Genomic DNA, 22,866 nt, shown 5'->3' with positions numbered 1-22,866 from the left:
TATTTAGGGAAGTGCACTGGAGCAAAGTTAAGATTCTTTCAGGCCTTCTTGTATGAATCAAGTGTTAGAAACTTACTACTCTAACAGTAATGGGGAAGTCATTCCGCCTGTTAGCTCTTTTGCTGATCAAGTGTTAAAGGGGAAAAAGGCAATTAGTTACTCTCCAAGTGGGGCAACTTAGTCAACTTTCTTCAACCAGTTTAATGACTGAGCATGTGAGGGTAGCAGTAAAAAAAGTCCTGTGTTGCAGTTGTTAGGGAGCTACATGTCTGTATTACTGTACTTCCTTAAACTAAATTGGGAATAGATTAATAAGCAGCATGCATTTGCCTTCGTAATTTTTATTGGTTTGTGATAATCCAAAAAGGGGCATTCTGAGCTCATTTATATAAAACATCGCTGATGTCTCGCTGTCTCTTTTCTTCTCTCCTCCCTCTGTTCCCCAATGGTCCCATCATTTAGAGACTTCTTGAGTAAAAACCAGGAGCTGTTACAGAAACTGTCTGAGAAGAATGAGGAAAACCTCCAGCTAGTGGAAGTTCTGAATGCTCTGTTTTTCATGCCATTTGGACGACTTCATAATTATGCTAGAACTTTGCTAAAGCTTGCCACATGTTTTGAAGTGGTAAGCTGGCTTTGTTATCTATATCTGAATAAATATACACATGAAACTTATGGCTCGGAAGTAACTGTGTGAAGCAAATGCCAGGTAATTAGAAATAGCTTAGTCCTCAGAGAAGCTACCTCGGTCTTCTATTTGCTGCAGGGAAGATCATGCACACTTATTTGCGCAATCTTGCATCACACCTGCACAGATCACATGACAGGTAGAAACTTGTTACCCTGCCAGAACTTGTTTGTGTGCCTGAGTGCTTAATTGCAAATATATTATTTTCATGTTTGCCTGTTGCTTTTCAGTTCCATCTGGCGTCATTACTGTAGCTATCCTTGGCTGTAATATTCTACTAAAAATACTACATATATATTAGGTAGACTCTTACCACATATTTAGATGTATATAATTCATTCTTTTGAAAGAAAAGATGACTAAACAGGAGCAATAACTACTTGTACGTTTATCCCAATATAGTCATTTAAGGTATTACTCCTGCAATTATTAGCACTACTTCTGCTACAGCTTGTTAAGCTGCAAGAAGGTAGATCATGTAATTGTATATTAATCATTCTCCTCTTAACATTCATGGAACTTTTGTGATTTTAAAAACTCCCAGCGCACCAACACAATGTGTGACCAAGAAAATAACTTAGCCTACATTGTTCCTTTATTGACCAGACCAACTGTTATGCATTTGATGCTGATTTAATAAAATGAGCAGTTGCATTGCAGCTTGGTTAGTGTTGTTGGCACAGGTGTTCAGAAATACTCTCAGGTCTGTCTTACCTTGTGCCCTATAGGCATCTCCAGAATACCAGAAGCTACAGGATTCTAGTTCTTGTTATGAGAGCCTTGCTGTCCATCTTAGCAGAAAAAGGAAAGAAGCAGAATACACGCTTGGCTTCTGGAAGACCTTTCCTGGGAAAATGACGGTATAATGACAATTGTCAGTCCATTAGCAGCTTGAATCTCTTGCTGTTAGCGTTATACCCTGTGTCTATTACTGATGCTATTGTCCCAGTTGCACTTCTCATTTTTCTAATTTGTGTTGCTGTAGTACTCTTAACTTTAAAAAGGTTGGCCCTTTACTATGAAAGACAAATAGCACTGACCTTAGGTCGCAATCAGTGAGAAGTAAGCTTCTGTAATTTTGTTTTTAATGCTACCTGTAGGATTCCTTGCGGAAGCCAGAGCGTCGTTTAATCTGTGAAAGCAGCAATCGGGGGTTGTCCCTACAGCATGCTGGAAGATTCTCTGTAAACTGGTTCATCCTCTTTAACGATGCTCTGGTACACGCTCAGGTAAGCCAGCTTGTATCCAGGAACAAAACTTTTTCTCTGCTTCAAACAACATGACATATTTTTCATGTAGTGAAGATAAGTTTTTGCACCGTTCACTGCAATGTTGCTTGAACACTTAAAAGTAATATTTTTTTCATGTTTACAAATAAATTTGAAATGATGTACTATTTTTTTAATGTTTGATTGCTGTTGCCCTGTGGCTGGCATCGTTTCTGTTGGCTATTTCTCGAAGCAAGGTGCATATAAGGAGCCTGTAATGCTCAGTTTTCCCTAGTCCTCAAAGAAAGGAAAAAAACTGTTCAGAAAAAGCATGGGGCAGGGGTAATGGATCAGTACCCAGTGAAGTATCCCTTCTCCTTCTCCTTGCCTACAGTTCTCAACGCACCATATTTTTCCCTTGTCCACACTGTGGGTAGAAGCTCTTTCAGAAGAAGCTGGTAATGTGTGAGTATTCTTGCTTGTGATGCTGAAATAGTCAGATATCTTGGGAGGGAGGATGAGCGTTTTGTAACCAATTATTGTAAACTAAGAGCGGAATAGGCTGGATGCAATCATGTCTACCCCTCTTTCTTATTTCAGAAAACTTCTTGTATTTCTATATCTTAAAAAAAAAAAAAGTTGTATAAACATCAGAAAGAATAAGGTAGTCAAGAGGAAAGCAAGTAGTCTTTCCTGCTGCTTCTTTTCACTGCTGACTTAATAAAGGTGAATGCTAGCTGGGGTGGGGGAGGGAAGATACAATATTCATGCTCTAAGAAACCTTGCCTTTTTCAGGATGAAATTTCACTAGATTAAAATATTTCCCCCCTCCCCCATGTAGGAATGGATTGAAGATTACAACACCAGAAGAACAGTTTGTTCTTGTTTCTTCAACACCACAGGAAAAGGTAGGCATATCTACAGATTTTGCATGACTTCAGTGATATGAATGAGGTTTTTTCTGTCCTACTGTGGAACCAAATAGGGAGAAGTATTGCCTAAGTATTCACCAAGAATGAATTCTTCCTACAACTTGGCATGCAGGTTGACTGTATGCTGTGCTTGACTATAGCAGTGCTCCAATTTACAACACTGTACTGAGGAGTGCAAAGGAGGTTATTGTAGTTGCTGTAAAGGTGGGATTCAATGCAAAGACAGATGTTAGCTAAATTCTGTGGTGAAACGCTTTCTGTTTCAGACCAAGTGGCTGAGGGCAATAAGCCAAGCAGTGGATCAGGCCCTTAAAGGGACTTCTGACTTAATTCTATATGGAGCTGGTGGGAATGTGCCAAGACAGGAACCTCCTATTTCTCGCAGCGCCAAATACACCTTCTATAAGGACCCTCGATTTAAGGATGCTGTTTATGATGGGAGATGGCTTTCGGGAAGACCCCATGGCAGGTAAAAGCATTTGAACGTAACAGTTGAGAACAAAATGAGTTGGTTGCTCTATCAATAAGTAGGCTCACTCACAGAAGTTATTTGGGGAGTGTGAAGTAAACTGATTATCTTATACATGTGTATGGCTTTGTATTTTTTCCAGAGGGATCCTAAAATGGGCAGATGGAAGAATGTATGCTGGGACTTTCAGGACTGGGCTGGAGGATGGGTAAGATCCTCTCACTACTTGTGGAGCCAGAGGGCAAGAAATACCTTTTGTTGTAGGAAATAATAACAAAAACCTTTTAATTAAAGGTTTTGCAGTGGATCTTACTGACTCAGGGTTATGTATATTAACAAGATATATCTATATGTTGATATATCGATAATCTCTCATTTATCCAGAGGTATGCTTGTTGTCTTCACAACAGACTCTGCAACTGCGTGATTAAAAATTTGCTCTTTCATAAAAACTGAAACTAATTGGGGTAATCAGCTGTAGGATGGAGGAAGGAAATGGTAAAACAGCCAAGGAGAAAGAATGGGTGGGTGGGTGTAAACTCCTAAGCAGAGGAAGCCAATTGAAAAGTCTGCAGTCAACTTTCTGCTGTATAGGTAACTATTAACTTTTTGCATTGCAATATTCTTTCAAAAGTTCTGTTGGTTTTTTTATCCTTCTAGAAAATGCAATGCCTTTCATACAATGTAGTTTTCCTTGCTGCATTTCTGGTAGAGCAAGGGTTTAATAATTCCGGAAGGAGACAACTAAATCTTGAATCGAGACTTCAGGGTTTGGGTGATGAACACAAAACTAATGAGAGTATCTGATCCTGATGATTAAGATAACTAGTACAGAGGAGTTTGAAAACAGGATGAATGGAAGTCCTAGACATTATCAAGTTATCTGGTGAAACAAATAAGACCACTTGAAAGTAACTTAATAATTTATTACACAGCTTTTGAATTAATCTATGAATTTCATTGCTTAGAATCTGCTTAGGGCACTTAGAGGCTAAGAGGTTAACTTATTTCCAAAGGCATTTTTATATGAATCTTGTGAGCAGACATGTCTGTACTGGGCAGGATAAAAATATATGAGGAGTCCTATTGGCTTCCAGATGCATTTGCAAAGTATGGAGTTGGAGGGGAAATCGAAATGCGGTCTGGCTGCAGACAGCTTTTTAAAATGCACCTTAGCTATTGGTATAATGTCAAACTATAAAACCAGATTAGAGCTTTGGTGATTTGTAACTAATAGTAAGCGTAACTAACCCTGGTGATTTTGGGGTTCTTGGAGATGGAAATACTGCAAACAAATCCCCACCGGAAATAAATGGATTGGTATTTGTATTTCAGCATGCATGCTATAGTCTTAACACTTAACAATAGTAATGTCTTGTTGGGGTAGACACACTCTCAGGAGAACCTTCATAACTGGATTTTCATCTCCTCAGAAGATTTAAATCAATAAATAAAAGTTGTATGTCTCATTCTTTTCAGGCATACTGAAATTGTGAACAATTCTGTGCCACTGTTTGAGCATAATTGGAAGCTAGTGTCTTTTTTAAAAATACTCTCTGTAGCAATATATGTTTTAATCTTTCCCTGGAATAAAGATGTGCTTGAATTATCAAGACCTGAAGAAGACAACAAAGGTAGAAGCAGTCTTAGGATGTGGGAAGACTTGTGGCCTTTAGAAAGCTGAGAAAAATGCTGCAGTGTGGTAGAGAGGGGAATGTTTACAACATGCCACAATCAAACAGGAGAAAAGCAGTACGGACTAAACTGACCTAGTGATGCTGGAATTCCTGCTTTCTCTTAAAAAAAAAAAAAAAAAAAAAAAAATCTGTAACTGCTGTAGTTGAAGAGATGCCCTAAAAATGATAGAGAGCATTCTGATTTTAGAATGGGTCTGTGATATGTATCTGTTCCTGTTTCTAATGAAGTGTGTTAGCATTATAGCTGCTTGTGTTCCATTTCTGTGCATTGACAGGTATGGTGAATACAGAGTGCTAAACAAAGCATTGAATAAGGATGACCATTACGTGGGGTACTGGAAGGAAGGCAAAATGTGTGGGCATGGAGTCTACAGGTAACATGTAGCACTTGTGTTGCTGTCATTGCAGAAGGGGAAGCGGGGCTGATGCTCTGGCACACTGCTTACCAAGCTTCTGTATGTAGCTTTCTTGTTACATTTCAGACTTGTGATTATAGTTAGCTTGGCTTATTTTCTGCTTTGCTTTTGGTAGATTGCTCACGATGCATACTTGTACAGTGTTCTGTTATTAATATCTATTCTAATGTTACTACCACCTTTCAATAATAGAGGATTCTTTCTTCTGAGAGATAAATATAAACTCTAATGGCCTTGCTTGTTGGGGAGAGAGTGGCTTTAAAACAACAAAGCATCAAAAGACTTGTATTAAAGGCTCACTTTTATCCCAAATATACTTTTACTATAGTTCCTGCTTGGTGTGGCTGTAATGTAATTCCTAGAAGGAAAAAGAGAGGGTTGATCTGTTCTGGGCTGGGGGATGGGGAACCACCACCAAAAAAAAAAAACCAACCCAAAACCAACCAAAAAAACCCCCCATAACAGAAAAGTAGATTATAGGAATCTTACTTAATCTCTTTTTCTTTATAGCTATGCTACTGGTGAGGTGTATGAAGGGTGTTTTCAGGATAACATGCGTCATGGGCATGGTCTGCTACGCAGTGGGAAGCTGACCTCTTCCTCTCCCAGTATGTTCATTGGACAGTGGACAATGGATAAGAAGAGTGGTTATGGAGTTTTTGATGATATCACGAGGTAATGCTTCATTTCCACAAATCCTTAAACGCTGGTATGACGTGCAATTGCAAAAAGAGTAGGAAAGGATTTGATCTGTCAGTAGCAGTAGTAGTGCATGTTTATTTTTAAATTTTTTTTTCTTTATACTAGGCTTTCTGGGTTGATGATCTAAAGAATTGGGTCTAGAGACTGCTTTTTGGTGCTGCTTCTGGAGTAAATGTGGGGGGTTTGTTTTGCTTTGGTTTTTTCTGCCTTGCTTTCCTGTCATACTCCTGACTGAAAACTAGCACTGAATATGGTATCTTACTGAGGTATCTTGTTGTGCGAGTGCTGAAAGTTTTATGAATGTCATGTGAGGAGTATTCTTTCATCTCAGGCCTGTAAGACTGGGTTGTTCAGTGATCTGATATACAGGACTAGGTAAATTTTAGCTCGTGCTCGGGTTTTCCATTGACTTACTCTGTCAATGCAGCGGAGGGAAGATGCTTTCTCTCAGGGCAGATTAGTGAAATGATGGTCTTGGAAACAGAATTGCACTGAATGAATACTGTCTGAGCACAGATCAATATAGTCTGTTTTCTCAGTCACCAATTTAATGCTGTTTTTTCCTGAAAAGAGAGCTTTTGGTGAGAGCCCAAGAAAACTGGTTTTGGTTTAACTGAACCGAAAGCCCACTTAAAAAGCAGAATAGTAGAAAGTCTGGAGGTGAAGGGGGTGTGTGGGAGTGCGTATGTGGATATTTTTATGAAACAGAGCTATTGTGGTATCTCCAGGTATTTCCTGATGTCGGTTTTGCATTTAGTCTTGCTTAGTAGTGTGGTGGTTGTTCTTACACTCTAGTGTCAAGATGTCTCCACATACTTGATTTAGTCATTTATTTACCTAGGACAAACTAAAGAGATGGCAGCTTTCCTTGCGGATCCTCTCACTTCTAGAATTTGTAAATGCAGTGGCAGTTCGGGGGGGGCGGGGAGGAGCGTGGCATTTGCTTTCCATTCCAGAGTTACTCAAATATGAGTGAGCTGCCCTCATGGTAGTTTTCTTTCTGTCTCAGAGAAGGATATGTGCATATGTTTCGCCTAAGGATTCATTTTCTTCACTTATTCTTCAGCGCAGACAAATAAGGAATAGCTGCAGTCACTCTTTATAACTTGTCGTTATTGCAAACCAGTCATTTGAGCAAGTGGGACTTCTACTCTCTTATGTTTCCATCCTGCTAACTGAGTATGCTGCACCTGTCTCTTCAAGAAGCTTTCACCCAACAGAGACCCCTGTAGCTGGCATGATGAATAAAACCAGCATCCTGCTAGGTTATGGGTCCAATTAGCTGGAAGATACCCCTGAATTTAGATTAATGGCTGGGCTTGTTCTCTTTACTATGACCATAATTCTTCCTGGATACTAGAAAGAAAACGCTCTGTAATAAGCAGAGTTCTATTAAATCAATCACTAGTTTCCTTCTAAAAGCAAACAAAAAAGCCCTTGACAAGTTAATTTTTTTTTTTTATTACTTGTATGGTGAAAACATGTTCTTTTTCAGAACAACTGGAAAAATAGATTATTTCAAAATATTTGGGACTTGCGCTTAGTTTCAAACACTCTAGCCTGACCTGTGTGGACTTACACTCACAAAAAAGTATTTTAAATAGTAGTCTGAAAGAGGCTGATGTTTACTTATAAGCAATCTTTAATTGTCTAATAATTTTTTTATGGCATGACCTTTGTTAGGCTATTATCCAGAAACTTTCTACAACGTGATCTGTTTCCTTACAATTTTTGCACTCTATTTTCAAAATGTCATGTATGACTTTGTAGGTCTCCCTCCTATCCCCCAAGTAGAACAGGTTTCTTTCATTTATTATCCTCTCAATTTGAGTCATCTGAGTTTAGGTAAAGAAATCAAAAGCTTTGGCAAAAAAAATGACTAAGCTTCTTGCATCTTTTTAAAAATTGTTAAATACATCAGGTAGATGCCCGATGAAGCTGAAGATCCCCTTTCATATGCAACTTAAATCTTGGATAAAGCTGATGCAGATCAGCTAACAAGTTTTCCTCGTTTCTTATGTGCTGTAGCTACTGCTCAGGTTCCTTTGGATAGGAATTGGGCTTAACTGGGCTTCAGCATTGTTTCAGGTCATCAGGAACAGTTTGCTTGGATGTGGCCAATTTGTAATGTGAATTGTGAAAGGAAGTTCATTATCATTTATTTCTATCAAAAAGAGTCTTTATTTCCATGAAGCTAGTGGAACTAGATTGACAGACCTGAAGCAAGTGCTGTCTGACTCTTTTCTAACGTTTTCTGTAATGGTCAAATAGCGCAGTAAAGCCAAAGAAAGGATATAAATGTACTACTTAGACGCTGTTCTTCCTACTTCATTTTTCTTCAGAGGAGAAAAGTATATGGGAATGTGGCAAGATGATGTTTGCCAAGGCAATGGTGTTGTGGTTACTCAGTTTGGACTGTATTATGAAGGAGCCTTCAGCACCAACAAAATGATGGTGAGTTGAACACCAGACTCTGTGCTATAGTGACTTTTCCTCTAAGTGTGGTAGCTTTCTGGGGTAGATGAGTGTATGTTAGGCTGTGTAAACCTTCTGTTCTTCTAACCTTCTATTGTCGTGGCTTTTTAAACTGTCTTTATAATCCCTGCTCTGTTTCACTGAGGACTACTTCAGAAACTGCTTTTAAAAAAATTATTATTTGCTAAGAATTAGTAACAGGTTTTTCAGTGTATCTTTAGATCTGCGGTCTGGCCTTCTGTTATAATTACTGCTTTGTGTTCTTTGTGATTCTCTTTAGGGGACTGGAATACTGCTTTCTGAGGATGATACAGTCTATGAGGGTGAATTTTCAGATAACTGGACTCTGAGTGGAAAGGTTGGTATTACAGTTGTCACTTTCCTTGTAATTTGGTTCCCAATGGATTTCAGTTAATTTTTTTTATTATCTTCTCTTAAGGGAACACTGACCTTGCCAAATGGAGATTATATTGAAGGTCTGTTCAGTGGAGAATGGGGATCTGGGATAAAAATCACAGGAACCTACTTCAAACCTAGCTTGTATGAGAATGAGAAGGACAAACCTAAAGCATTGTGAGTGTTGAATAAGAAGTAATTTCTCATATGGTTCAGTAATACTTCGGAACATAAATACTGTCTTTTTTTTCAAAGGCCAGTTAAAAATATTTTTTCCAAAGAAACAGTGATATTTTGAAAATATTTTTCCTTTTTCATTCCTCTTCCCTCCTGCTTAGGAAATAGAAGAAGATAAAAAATCTTCTTTGTAGCTGTTCTTGCTTTAATTACTACTTGAATACGCAAGCAACAGCATGAAATTACAGGATAGCCGACATGCTGCTACTGTCCTGTAGCAGTCTCAGGATTTTTTTTATTTATATCTGAACTGACTATTAGAACCTGAGTTCACAGCTGCTGATGACTTTTGAGGTACTGGGAAAAGACTAAGATATGTTTGAGCAATTAAGTCAATCACAGACCTCTCTGCCTTCTGCCAATTATTCTGTTGGTTAATTAATTCATTTAATGTGTTGTTTAATAATGGCAGTGGAGGTACATTTGGACAGAATTAGCTAGTTACCACACCTCTTCCAAACAATGCACAAGAAAATAGTAGAAAAATCTGTTGAATTGCAAAAGAGAGCATTTTAACACCTTGGCAAAGGTAACTTTGAAAAGTATCCATATAACCCAATTTATAGCAGATGCATTAGGTCAATTTGCTTAATTATCTCTGGGGGAAAAAAAACATGTTTCTTTATTTAAGTCATAACTGAGATATCTTTGAGTAGAGGAAATTTAAGTAAATTTGGAGTTGTTGGTGAAATATCAATATTTGGTAGCACTATATACTGGTTTACAATAGTAGTAATTGTTGTACAGGATTCAATATCTTTGAAGCATACTCTCAAATTTCAGATTACAATGGGAAAGACAACTCTAATGTTTTTACTTAGATTACTTCTCAGTATGCTTCCTGAAGCATTCACTGGTAATTTCTTTTGACAGTGCTGACATCTACAACAGGATGCAAAGTTAAGCAGGCCTCCCTGCTGAACTGAACACTTGCAACCTTAGCAGCTGTCTGCTTTTTATCCCAGTAGGGAGTCTATGAATAAATGTATGTACATATTTGTGAAGATTGCTTGTGAAATAAGGGTTTCATCTGCCCTCTTCAGGCTCTCTTGAAGTTGAAAATCTTCTGATATAATTTGTGAAAAGGCTTAGAGCCTACTTTTTCTTTGTGAAACTGGAAGCATGGAGAAATATCAGTGTTGCTAGTTCTCATCTCTCGTGGTGGAAAAATATTAATGAAAGGTCTGATGATTTCTGATACTTGATTTAAATCAAGATAGAACTGTTAACCCTGACAGCATTTATTTGCTTTATGAAAGCTTTTCAAAGCCTTAAATTTCATTAGATGTCTGAGATCTATACATATATATGTGTGTGTGTGTATATGTGTGTGTGTGTGCATATATATATATATAGGGAGAACAACAGTTCTTGGTTTTCCTTTGGCTATAGAGGATCCCTGAGCATTTGCTGTCAGTGAAAAGATGCCTGAGCTGGTTTTACTCTCTACCAGTACATCCCTAACATGTCATGCAACATCATATGTAGATACTACTTTAGGGGCGGAAGCCACGTATCCATTCTTGGTATTTATCTGTGTAGCTATGCTATTTGTACATTCCAGGACAGTGAGATATTTGGGACTTTTTTGTACTATGTCTTTGCTATGTGAATGTGTCCTGAGTCTTCTGAATGAATACCAGTGGTGAAGATAAGCCCAGTTAAGCGCAGTATGTCCTGTTTTCTTGGAAATTAAACCAGTCCTTTTTGTGTTTAAACAAACCATTTCCTGGAAGACTATGAGAAAGAGTAAGACTGACTTGTCTAATGTAGTAAGGTTCATAGTTGTTACCACATGTAGGTATTAAAAACATTTTAATCTTGTAACTTTATAATATGTTACATGGATTAACGTATGTTAGTTAGCAAGGAAAAAAATTAAGGATAAGTATAACTTTTTGTAAGTTCTTTTTAAAAGGTGTTGAAAGTCAAGACATGGATTAAATAGTAGGTTGTAGGTTTATTCTTACTGATAAACTTGGTTCACAGTAGAGACTAAGTATATCAGCTCTTGGTAAAATGGTATGAGATACTAGATTGACATTAGCCATAGGTGGTTTTCACAGCTGAATGTGTTGTTTCATGACTGTTTGATTATTAACAGACTAACTTGGTCATTTTATTAGGCGGAAACTCGGGATCCTGGCAGTGCCTCCCGATGAGAAATGGAAGGCAGTATTTGAAGAATGCTGGAACCAGCTTGGTTGTGAGAGCCCGGGCCAGGGGGACAGATGGAAGGCTTGGGACAACATTGCGGTGGCCCTGACCACCAACCGACGGCAACACAAAGACAGGTTGGTTCCTAGAGAATGTAGTCAGCAAGATGAAGAAAGTATTGAGAAAGAAACTGGAATCACACTCTACTGTAGACTAGAAACTCTAACTGTCAAAGTTCAGTTAAAACAACAACTGCAAATCCTAAACAAAATCAGAACTCTTAATACTCTGCACTATAAACCCTTTTGGGACATACTGATGTTTAGAATTAGTTCAGTTGTTAGCTTCAGGTTTTTTTCCTATTGTATGTCAAATAAATAATCTGTACAATGTCTTTGTCCTTTTTATAACTGCAGCCCAGAATTATTGAGCCGCTCACATACTCAGACACTGGAAAGTTTGGAGTTCATTCCACAACACATTGGTGCCTTCACCCTAGAAAAATATGAAAATATAAAAAAATATTTGATAAAGGTATTGTCATTCTCAAATGCTCGCATAGCTTGTTGGTAAGGCATGACATCAAGCTCACTTTGTACTAGCTTTCCTTAATTCCTTCCATGTTTGCACTCTTGTAATCCATGTTGTATTCATTTATGTTTGCTCATAACTTCCTAATTTATTGAATTAAAATCCACAACTAAGACTAAAATCATTATATACCTAATGGATACTGCCTTAAAGTCAGTTTCTACTCAGTTACTGTTTTAATTCTTATACATTGGATCCCAGCAAAGGATCTTGAAATACTTGCTAATTATTGCATGTTAATTTTAATAGTACTGGACAGATGACTTGTCCAAGTAGTAGCACAAGTTCTTGTACTGTCTTGATTCCGTTATGAGCTAATACATAAATTTTATAATCCAAATGACAATTTGTTAAATAAAGCTCACTTTTTGATGTATTTATAATATTTTTTTTTTTTTTCCAAAGCCTGTTGTTGAATCTCTGACCCATCTCTCTTGAATTTCTTTTTTTTTTGTGTCTGGCATTGACCTATCTGACTGGCCAATTAATATCTTTCACCTCAGGCTTGTGATACTCCTCTCCATCCATTGGGCAAGCTGGTGGAAACACTAGTAGCTGTCTACAGAATGACCTATGTTGGAGTAGGAGCTAATCGACGATTACTGCAGGAGGCTGTAAGAGAGATAAAGTCCTACCTCAAACGCATCTTCCAATTGGTTAGGTAATGAGACTCTAATTTTCAAGTCAAACTACTGCTGAATTAATTAAAGATGTCTTATGTACTGAAACTGTCTAGTGTTCATGCAGTCCAAGCATGCCAGTATCTTTACTCTGTTTTGGAGGTTGCTTATATTTCCTTAACCTTTTTAAGGAGTCTTGAAATTTCTATCAAAATATAAAAATTAAAATCTTCACCACAGTGTATTCCATTCCTTTAAAATATGGCTGTAGGAAGCTCGTCTTGAATGTGGATTTCCAATTTAGTGTCTCTGGACATCCATGGATATCCATGCTATGAAAAGACAGTATTCAAAGGGTATAGAAGACTAGTGAGGACGGGGACTCGCAGTGTATTCCACTGAAGTTCTTACCAACATGGATGAGCAATGTTCCTATGAAGTGTTTGCTTAGATTCTTGAGAGCAATTACAGCTTTAATTGGGTCCTGCCAATCTGAAAGCAGAAATACTCCAAATTATTAATTGTTAGAAGCCTTGTCTGGAGGCAAGTGATGTCAAGGTAGGAAAGGTATCTTTGGCATTGGAGGGGTTGTCCTTAAGTTTTCTTCCAGGCAGATGGTACTGTATGTCTGTTAGCTATGCTGTCTTAGTCCACCGTGTATTATTTCAGCTGACTTTTCTTTCCTCTCCAACCTTGCCTTCTAATGCTGTGATTTGTAGAAACTTCATGAAATGGAATCATGTTGTGTATTGCCATTTAGGTTCTTGTTTCCTGATCTTCCGGAAGAGGGCAGCACAATTCCATTTCTGGCAACAGAGACAAAGGGAAGGCGATCATTTTGCAGTGGGAAATCTGACTCCAGATCAGAATCTCCTGAGCCGGGGTACATAAATGAAAAAAAACTTAACTAAGGAAGGCTTCATTTTATTTCTGTTTGCAGTTTTTTTCTTGGGTGGGGAAAGAAAGATAAGCAAATGTTTAACTGATGGATATAAGCAGATTTTTTTTTTTTGCTTTGGTTCTGATGACAGATTCTGATAAGCAAACTTTCACGCGATAGTTGCAATAGCATTTCATCCTTGTTCCATGCAATGATTCTTTACTTAAGCCCAAACTTGCTTTTGTCTGTTGTGGGTAAACAAGTTCGGGCTTGGGTCTGGGCTTCAGAAAACTGTTTGGGATATGAGCACTGGGGGTAATGCAGGTCTAGTGCACATATACTGCATCAGAAATAGCCAGTCACATGGAGCTCTACCCTTGAGTCCATCATTGTCCTGTCCACAGCAGCCTCAGGTGTGGTCAAAACAAGGAAGAGCGATCAGTAGAGACAGCCTTCTGAGAAAGGCTCCAATGATCTGTGCAGATGGTATTAGTAGGCACCTTGAGTTCAGCTTTCCCTAGTAGGATTACAGCTTGATGCCAAGCAACTGCTGACTTTATGAAGCCTGGAGTGTGAGTGTGTTGAGCTAGGTCAGGTAACTTAATGGGTTTTAGCCTGTTTTCTAGTTTGTACTTTGAAGGTAAAGTTCAGCTGTCAGCAGAGTGACTCAGAATGAGGGCTAAATGATTAGCATGAAGATAGAGGTAAAACTTGAATTATAATATAGTACAGTATTCAGCCTTTACATTATACAAGGAAGAAGGCCAATGTTCTCTTTAAAACACATAAACCACAAAAAACCTGCACCACAACCACTGCCCCTGCCCCAAACCCACCTGTATGTGGACTGTAAAGGAAAATTACTCCTAAGTATTTCTTAGCACAGATGCTATTTGATGGATTTGTACTTATTTTATTATTCTTATCCCTCATAGAATAGGCTCATACTAAATGAAAGATTTGTTCCAATGATTTTTTTTATTCAATTTTTATAGAAAATTAGGTTTTTAAAATATCTTCTTCAAACCACCACCCCCCTTTTTTTTTATAGCTATGTGGTAACCAGTTTTGGCTTGCTGCTCCCTGTATTACTGCCACGACTCTATCCTCCTCTATTTATGTTGTATGCCTTAGACAACGAACGTGAGGAAGATATTTACTGGGAATGTGTCTTACGTCTAAACAAACAAACTGACGTGGCTCTTCTAAGTTTTCTTGGAGTGCAAGCGTAAGTATGCTTCAGCAATAAAACAGAACTTAGAAGAAGATTATGGCATGTAGTTAGATAAAGCAACTAAAAAACCCTATTGTCTAAAGTGCTTTTCTTTGATTAAAATGCATCTAAACATATCTTCAAGCTAGTTAGTATGGTTGAGAGAGTGAATCAAAACTTTCCTCTTCCAAAAAGGGGGGGGGGGGGAAGATTCGCATGACTACAAAACCAGAGCGAGGCATTTCAAATTAGGCTATTTTCCAGCTATTTGTGCTAGATGTAGTTGATCCTGTAGAAAGAGCTGTTGCATCTCATAGAAGAAAATTACTTCATTTTCATAAGGTGAAAAATGCTTTAAGACTATGCTCTCTCAATAGACTATGTTGGGTTTCTTGCAGGAAATTTTGGCCAGGAGCTGTATCCATCCTTGGAGAGAGTAGAAAGGTATGTTCATTGGGCCTTGACTTACAGTATGCTTTGCCCAGTGCTTCTCTCAAGAAGCTGAGATCATGAAGAAGCAGTCAAAGAATCTTTGACCAGGCTTTTTGCTTAAGAGATGTTATGCTATCTTGTTTCCTTAAAATTTGTCTGCTACTTAAAAGCTACATTAGTGATTTCTTACAATAGCTGTCATGCCAGCATTGTCACTTACTCTAATGAACGTTGTCTTACTCTAATGAATTCTACATCAGGAAGACATTTACTTGGTCTCCAATTATGGAAGTATGAGAATAAAAGTCTTACCAAGGAAATTTTGAAACTGCTCAATTAGAGTTACACCATTGTATACTTTTCTGATTAGGAGAAAAATTGTATAGTTTTTATTCTTAATCATTATCTTGCTGAAAGTGGCTGAACACTGGTCTTACATGGTAATAGTGTAGTACTCAATCTCTGTGCTCCAGTAAGAGTGGTTTAATAGTCATAACTTTGAACAATTTGAATGTTTACAGTATACTTTAAATCATGTCTGGTTTACGAATCGGTACACTTTTATTTGAAATTTTCAATTTCTTATAGTCATTTAGATACTCCTGCCTTCATATGACCTCTTCCCTGTTTATAACTGTGGCTTGTGCAAAGTCTGTAATAATTGGAAGCATGGCTTTCATCATAGTTATAGTATATATAATAACTATTTCATCATAGTTACTTCTCCCAAGTAACAAGCGATAGGACGAGAGGAAATGGCCTCAAGTTGTGCCAGGGGAGGTTTAGATTGGACGTGAGGAAAAATGTCTTTACTGAAAGAGTGGTTAAACATTGGAACAGGCTGCCCAGGGAAGTGGTTGAGTCCCCATCCCTGGAGGTATTTAAAAGACGAGTAGATGAGGCGCTTAGGGACATGGTTTAGTGGGCATGGTGGTGTTGGGTCGATGGTTGGACTCGATGATCTTAGAGGTCTTTTCCAACCTCAATGATTCTATGATTCTATAGTAGTTACTACACACGGATGATCTGATATTCCTTGATAGAGATTGAGAGTTACAAGTTTGTAATAATAACCAAAGCTGCTTCTGAACCCCACCCCTAAGGCTTTGGGTTCCCAGTAAGACAAGTCCCCTTTTCCCCAAATCGTGAAGTTGAAGATTCACGATTCACATGATGCAAACCTCCACTCAGACTTTAAATGTTACAAAATCCAGTAATAACATGTTTCTTGAGTTACTTCAGATCTTCTGTGTTTTTAGGTACTGGGCAAAATTCTTACCAGCTGTCTGAATCCTTCACACTTCTGACTGTTTTTTTGGTTATAGAGTAGAGCCCCTCCACTGTGAAGTTATATGTGGCATGTGTCTTCTCTGAATTATGCAGTATATGATGCTCTCTGCAGCCATTTACCTTATTTGCTGGGTCATTCTTTCAATTAAACAGGATGTTTTTAGCCAAGACATGTTTATCTGCTTCTCTCCTCTCTCCAGTTTCCTCGTTTCTGTGAATTTCTCTAGGTCTCTTTGCATCCATCCATTCCCTACCTGCTCCATTCAGAAAGACTTAGGCTCAGTTGCATATTAAGAGCTAATATTTATATTTGTTCTTCTCTCTTTGCTCCAAACCTGAGTCTCTGGTTATTGACTGCTATGACTTTTCTAGGTTTCAACCGTTCCAGTCTTAATGGTTCCCTCTTGATTGTTAACCATTAAGATTTAATGATTCCCAGTGTTACTTGACGTGGAATATATCCAAACCCGCCAGTGATTCTCGTAACATACCAAGGAATTCAGTACAGGTTTTCTGAATTTTAAATGAAACTCATACAAATTATATGTGGGCAGATTTCCTGGATGACTTCAGCATCCAGGCACATTCCCCTTTCTTTGCACTGGAAAACTGAAAAAAAAGTCTTTTATGCCAGTGTTGCATGATACGCTGCTTTTCTTCTGCTGCTGAATAGTGGGGTGGTTAAACCTGCATGATAAATCTTCTCATGGTTACACAGGTATCGTCAAATACAAAAGATGCCTGCTTTGCCTCTGCAGTTGAATGTTTACAGCAAATCAGGTAATTCTCTGAAATTTGTCTTTTAGTGTTTTACTGCTCCTGCTATAGTAGCATCTAGTTTACTTGATTGTGATACTTTACCTGTCACCTTTTCTTTGTTCACCTTTGTAAGAGAGGTCACCAAGAAGTTTCAGAGTTCCTACTAAATATGCTAGCAAACTCTCCCAATGGGGAATGAAGTATAGCCTCATAAATGCAACTGAGGTTGTCCATAGGACACCATTTACAATCAAAAGCATGAGGATGTCTAATCAAATACACATATGAATTTCTGAACAGTTATGGCAAAATGACCTGTGTATGGGGAGCTTTTCTGTGTCTGTTAGCTGACATAAGGAATTCTGCTGTAAGAATGTAAGTAGAAATGAAAAGGGTTTTAGAAAGGAATTTTTCCCCCTTTACCACTATGTTAAAACACCTTAAAACTGTGAAGACAGTCTCACTTGCAATAGCGTGCCTTGATCCAGTAATTACAGCCTGGGGTACTACACAGCCTTGGCAGCCATGGCTGTTGTGGTGTGAATGATCTGGCTTATCTTCTTGGGCACAGGGGCATGCTAGCTAGCAAATTGTCTTCCTAATTTAGATGCAGATATGTAACTTCTTATTGTTATCCTGTTTTGCTCTTGCTCTCCAAACAGTACCACATTCACCCCTGCTGACAAGTTGAAGGTGATCCAGCAGACTTTTGAAGAGATCTCTCAGAATGTACTTGAGACTCTTCAGGAAGATTTTCTGTGGTCTATGGATGACTTATTTCCTGTTTTTCTTTATGTGGTGCTACGAGCCAGGTAGGCACTAAGAGTGGCATCAGTCGTAAGCTGAGCATAGGCAGTATGAGTACTTTTACCTGTATTAAACACTCCTGCTTCTTGTTATAGGACAACTTGCTAGCTTTTTGTAACTTAGTAAATTTTCCGTTTTGCCTGTTTGCTTTGGCCTGACAGAATTTTGAACAGTTAACTATGAAATGGCTGTGTCCTCAGGATGAGGTTAGGGAAAAGCATGTTTTTTGCACAACACCATGTACAAAAAGTAAAAACATTATAATGGTATCTTTCGTTCACCTATTCTCTTTCTCTCTCCTCCATGTGACAGGATAAGGAATTTGGGGTCTGAGGTGCACTTAATCGAAGACCTGATGGATCCTTATCTGCAGCATGGGGAGCAAGGCATCATGTTCACTACCTTGAAGGTATGAAAATTATTCAGGGTTATTAAAAGCTTTCTTTGGAAATTAATCAGCTTTGAGCAATGATGATCAGCTTAGGACAATTGTATGAACGTTAGGTTGCAACTTCTTTGACACTTTTATTGAAGTTTTTAGCTAGGATGACCAAGGAAACTTAACTTACAGCTTAGGATAATCTGACAATTGCAGGTACTGCTAGTAAAATGGTGCAATGTGCAAATGTACTTTATTCAAATGTAGTATTGGTTGCTGTTGACTGTTCTGAATGCTCACCTGTAGCTTGTCATTCCCCTGCAACATAACAAACCCTATTCCCTTTATAAAAATTGGAATGAAGTGCTGCTTTGGAGATCAGCCATTCCAATAATGTTTAAGTCTAACATTACATCAAGATGCTTCAGGAATTCAATTGGGGGGGGGGGGGGGGTTTACTGTGTCACTCTCCACATTCTATTAAGTATTCTTCTCTTTTTAAGTATGGAAAAAGGGAGAGAATCTGTTTTGATGAATATCCTGTTGCACACTAGGACCTCCATAATGGAAATAAGTTGTTTTGGTACCTCAAAACTGTTAAAACAAATGGGTCTTGTGACAATTCAGCTGTGTGGAGCTTTTTTGTGGGGTTGTTTTGGAGGGAGACTGTTAACCTGAAACTTAAATAAAAATCTTGAGCTGAACTGCTAGGTGAACATGATCGTATTTTCTGTCTGTGCAAACTGGAAATATTTGGGTGCAGGGGTTTTTTCACACCTGTTACCTTTTTGCAGCACTATAAAAATAAGGTTTGAGTTGGTTAAAATTTATCAAATAATCTATGTAGTAGAAGCAGAATCTTATTTTCCATGAGTAAAAGTATTGTCTGAGACATTTATATTAAGTTTTTTTGTCATGGCTGACCCAATGCATATTTGAACCAGCATTAAGGAGTGAATAGCTATCAAGCAGCAGGTCAGGGTATTTATCCAGATGATAGAAACCTTTGCTTTTCAGTCTGAGTGCTTTTGAAACACTTAATCCCTGCACCCTTGTCCTGTAAGAAAATATTTTCTTTTTGGGGCCCTTCTGTCAAAGGGTAGGGAAGGACTTGTGAGGAAAAAAGTGTACTTCATCTTGGCAAAGCTGGGAGCTGTAGAAGTATGCAGAGTCCTTAAATCATGCTATCTTGCTTCATTAAGAGTTGGACATAATTTGTAACTTATTATCTCCTGTTGTTCTTTTTGCTAGTTTACATATCAGAAGATTCTCATGTGTTGAGTGTCACTGTATCATCACTGCTTGTAGAAAGCAGTTTTCTTGGATAGAAAAAAAAATCAACCTTTTTGTGTATGATGCTTTATCAGCTTGCTGAGAACTGGTATGTATGCTAAACTGGACTTTGTTTTAATTCAGGCATGTTACTACCAGATTCAACATGAAAAGCTTACCTAGACCATCATTTACGACCTGGCTCTGTGGGATAATCTACTCAGTGGAACTTCACTAACACCCACTTTCTTCCCTGAAATGGCACTTAGAAAATACTCTGTTACAGTTCTGTTGTTACAGATGAAAATACTCAGTTGTTTCTTCTGAACTTTTAGCTTTAAGATTGGAAAACTGCAGCCAGAGGCTATCTATGAAGTGATGATGAAGCTAGAGACTTGGTTTGTCAAGTACTTGCCAAGAAGAAATAATTTCCTATTCGATTTCCTATTCTAACAGAAAGATTATTTACTCCTTTTCAGTTAACAATGCTGCAAAAAGGCATGGCATCTACATAGAGCACATGTGAAAGTCTGGACTGCATGGCTTCTAAAGCAGTGGGTTTGTTTGTATTATTCCTGGTTTGTCAACAGAGACATTTAAAGAGAATGAATTGCACCACAGAACCATTCAGTCTTCCTGAATTAAGCTATTATGTTTGTTTGTTTAAAAAATAGAAATATGTTAGTATTTATAATGGGTAACCTATAGTGTGTTTGGCTGTAAAGGTTTTGAAGCATCTGTGTTGAACAGAATTGCTGAATGCAGTATTAATGTGCTGTTGTGGAAATAATCACACTGTTATGGACTTCCCTGTTTACTAGAATTATAAATATAAAGGCATTCACCATTCTTTCTGTTTATGAAATAAATAAAAGGCACTGACCACTTCAAATTTTGGCACTGAATTAAATACCTGGAATCTGTAGTGTTCAGTTTCATTACCCTGAGGTCTGAGGACAAACACTTTCTCTGGAAGCCCATGTGATAGGAGAATGGGAACATGCTCTTGAACAAGCTGATGATGGATTATGTTTGAGACTTTTGCCTGTTAACTTATGCGTCTGAGTGAAAAAAGCAAACCTTGTTGCATCTCTGAACATGTAGAGAACAAGTAATTTCCCTGGGGATTTGTGTGTGTGTGTCTTCTGTGGTTTATGGTTAACTTTATTTATACCAATAACACTCATAGATAATTTGGGTATTGTAGGTGCTGTTCTTTACCATGGCTGACTCAAAAAAGGGGGAGGGAGGAATAGATTATAGAATGTTACAGTGGCTTAAGTTATGTCAAACTACCATAGATAATGCTAATCATATTTTTGAAATAGTAATCATGACTTGTGTATTGGCACCTCAATGGAAAGAAAACGTATGTCAAAATACTGTTTTGAACAGTGACTGTAATGTAGCAATTTTCATAATAAAGTAAAAAAGATTGGTCTTTCTGAAATTATTTTTAGTTTTATCAGGGAAGGGGAAAGAGTAATTCTGGCAAGATAGAATCATAGAATAGTTTGGGTTGGAAGGGACCTCTAAAGGTCATCTAGTCCAACCCCCCTGCCGTGGGCAGGGACATCTTCAACTAGAGCCCCGTCCAACCTGACCTTGAATGTTTCCAGGGATGGGGCATCCACCACCTCTCTGGGCAACCTGTGCCAGTGTTTCACCACCCTCAGCGTAAAAAATGTCTTCCTTATATCTAGTCTCAATCTACCCCCCTTTAGTTTAAAGCCATTCCCCCTTGTCCTGTCACAACAGGCCCTGCTAAAAAGTTTGCCCCCATCTTTTTTATAAGCCCACTTTCAGTACTGGTAGGCTGCAATAAGGTCTCCCCAAAGCCTTCTCTTCTCTAGACTGAACAACCCCAACTCTCTCAGCCTTTCTTCATAGCAGAGGTGTTCCATCCCCCTGATCATTTTTGTGACCCTCCTCTGGACCCGCTCCAACAAGTCTGTGTCTGTTTTGTGCTGAGGGCTCCAGAGCTGGATGCAGTGCTCCAGGTGGGATCTCACCAGAGCAGGGGGGCGGAATCACCTCCCTCGACCTGCTGGCCACGCTTCTTTGGATGCAGCCCAGGATACAATTGGCCTTCTGGGCTGCGAGCGCACATTGCTGGCTCATGTCCAGCTTTTCATCCACCAGTACCCCCAAGTCTTTCTCGGCAGGGCTGCTCTCAATCCCTTCATCCCCCAGCCTGTATTGATACTGGGGGTTGCCCCAACCCAGGTGCAGGACCTTGCACTTGGCCTTGTTAGACCTCATGAGGTTCACACGGGCCCACTTCTCGAGCTTGTCCAGGTCCCTCTGGATGGCATCCTGTCCCTCTGGCGTGTCGACCGCACCACTCAGCTTGGTGTCATCTGCAAACCTGCTGAGGGTGCACTCGATCCCACTGTCTAGGTCACTGATGAAGATATTAAACAGTACCAGTCCCAATACGGACTCCTGTGGGACACCACTCATCACCAACCTCCATCTGGACATTGAGCTGTTGACCACTACGCTCTGGATGCGACCATCTAACCGATTCCTCACCCACCGGACAGTCCACCCATCAAATCCATACCTCTCCAGTTCAGAGAGAAGGATGTTGTGGGGGACCATGTCAAAGGCCTTACAGAGGTCCAGGTAGACGACATCTGTAGCCCTTCCCGTGTCCACTGATGTAGTCACTCCATCACAGAAGGCCTCTAGGTTAGTCAGGCAGGACTTGCCCTTGGTGAAGCCGTGCTGGCTGTCTCGAATCACCTCCCTGTCCTCCATGTGCCTTAGCATAGCTTCCAGGAGGATCTGTTCCGTGATCTTCCCAGGCACAGAGGTGAGACTGACTGGCCTGGAGTTCCCCGGGTGGTCTTCCTTTTTTCCCTTTTTAAAAATGGGGGTTATGTTTCCCCTTTTCCAGTCCCTGGGAACTTCACCGGACTGCCACGACTTCTCAAATACGATGGATAGTGGCTTAGCAACTTCATCCCCCAGTTCCTTCAGGACCCGCGGATGGATCTCATCGGGTCCCATGGACTTGTGCACCTTCAGGTGCCTTAGGTGGTCTCGAACCTGATGTTCTCCCACAGGGGGCGGCTCTTCATTCTCCCAGTCCCCGCCTTTGCCTTCTGCGGCTTGGGCGGTGAGGCTCGAGCACTTGCCGGTGAAGACCGAGGCAAAAAAGTCATTGAGTACCTCCGCCTTCTCTGTGTCCCGGGTAACCAGGTCTCCCGTTTTGTTCCAGAGAGGGCCCCCATTTTCCCT

General features: G+C 39.2%; 1 protein-coding gene across 4 annotated transcripts in view; it reads left to right on the top strand.

The window, feature by feature from the left end:
* The window catches only part of ALS2 (alsin Rho guanine nucleotide exchange factor ALS2), a 42,900-nt gene extending 21,839 nt beyond the window's left edge, over positions 1 to 21,061 (top strand). For 3 of the 4 annotated variants that reach the window (XM_076342376.1, XM_076342373.1, XM_076342375.1), the window contains 22 exons: positions 463 to 625; positions 1,417 to 1,548; positions 1,789 to 1,917; positions 2,291 to 2,361; positions 2,738 to 2,804; positions 3,095 to 3,297; positions 3,440 to 3,505; positions 5,270 to 5,368; positions 5,921 to 6,085; positions 8,455 to 8,566; positions 8,868 to 8,945; positions 9,027 to 9,160; positions 11,347 to 11,514; positions 11,794 to 11,911; positions 12,472 to 12,629; positions 13,349 to 13,471; positions 14,520 to 14,696; positions 15,080 to 15,125; positions 17,122 to 17,183; positions 17,825 to 17,974; positions 18,282 to 18,378; positions 19,765 to 21,061. In XM_076342376.1, the coding sequence (XP_076198491.1) occupies positions 463 to 625; positions 1,417 to 1,548; positions 1,789 to 1,917; positions 2,291 to 2,361; positions 2,738 to 2,804; positions 3,095 to 3,297; positions 3,440 to 3,505; positions 5,270 to 5,368; positions 5,921 to 6,085; positions 8,455 to 8,566; positions 8,868 to 8,945; positions 9,027 to 9,160; positions 11,347 to 11,514; positions 11,794 to 11,911; positions 12,472 to 12,629; positions 13,349 to 13,471; positions 14,520 to 14,696; positions 15,080 to 15,125; positions 17,122 to 17,183; positions 17,825 to 17,974; positions 18,282 to 18,378; positions 19,765 to 19,803 (2,557 nt within the window). In that variant the 3' untranslated portion in view covers positions 19,804 to 21,061. The other variant, XM_076342374.1, reaches the window with a different exon arrangement.
* Positions 21,062 to 22,866: the final 1,805 nt, after the last annotated feature.

The sequence above is a fragment of the Aptenodytes patagonicus genome, chromosome 6 (assembly GCF_965638725.1).
Source record: "Aptenodytes patagonicus chromosome 6, bAptPat1.pri.cur, whole genome shotgun sequence".
Classification (NCBI taxonomy): Eukaryota; Metazoa; Chordata; class Aves; order Sphenisciformes; family Spheniscidae; genus Aptenodytes; species Aptenodytes patagonicus.
The sequence above is the reverse complement of the archived record's forward strand: the minus strand, read 5'-3'. Positions and strand labels throughout refer to the sequence as shown.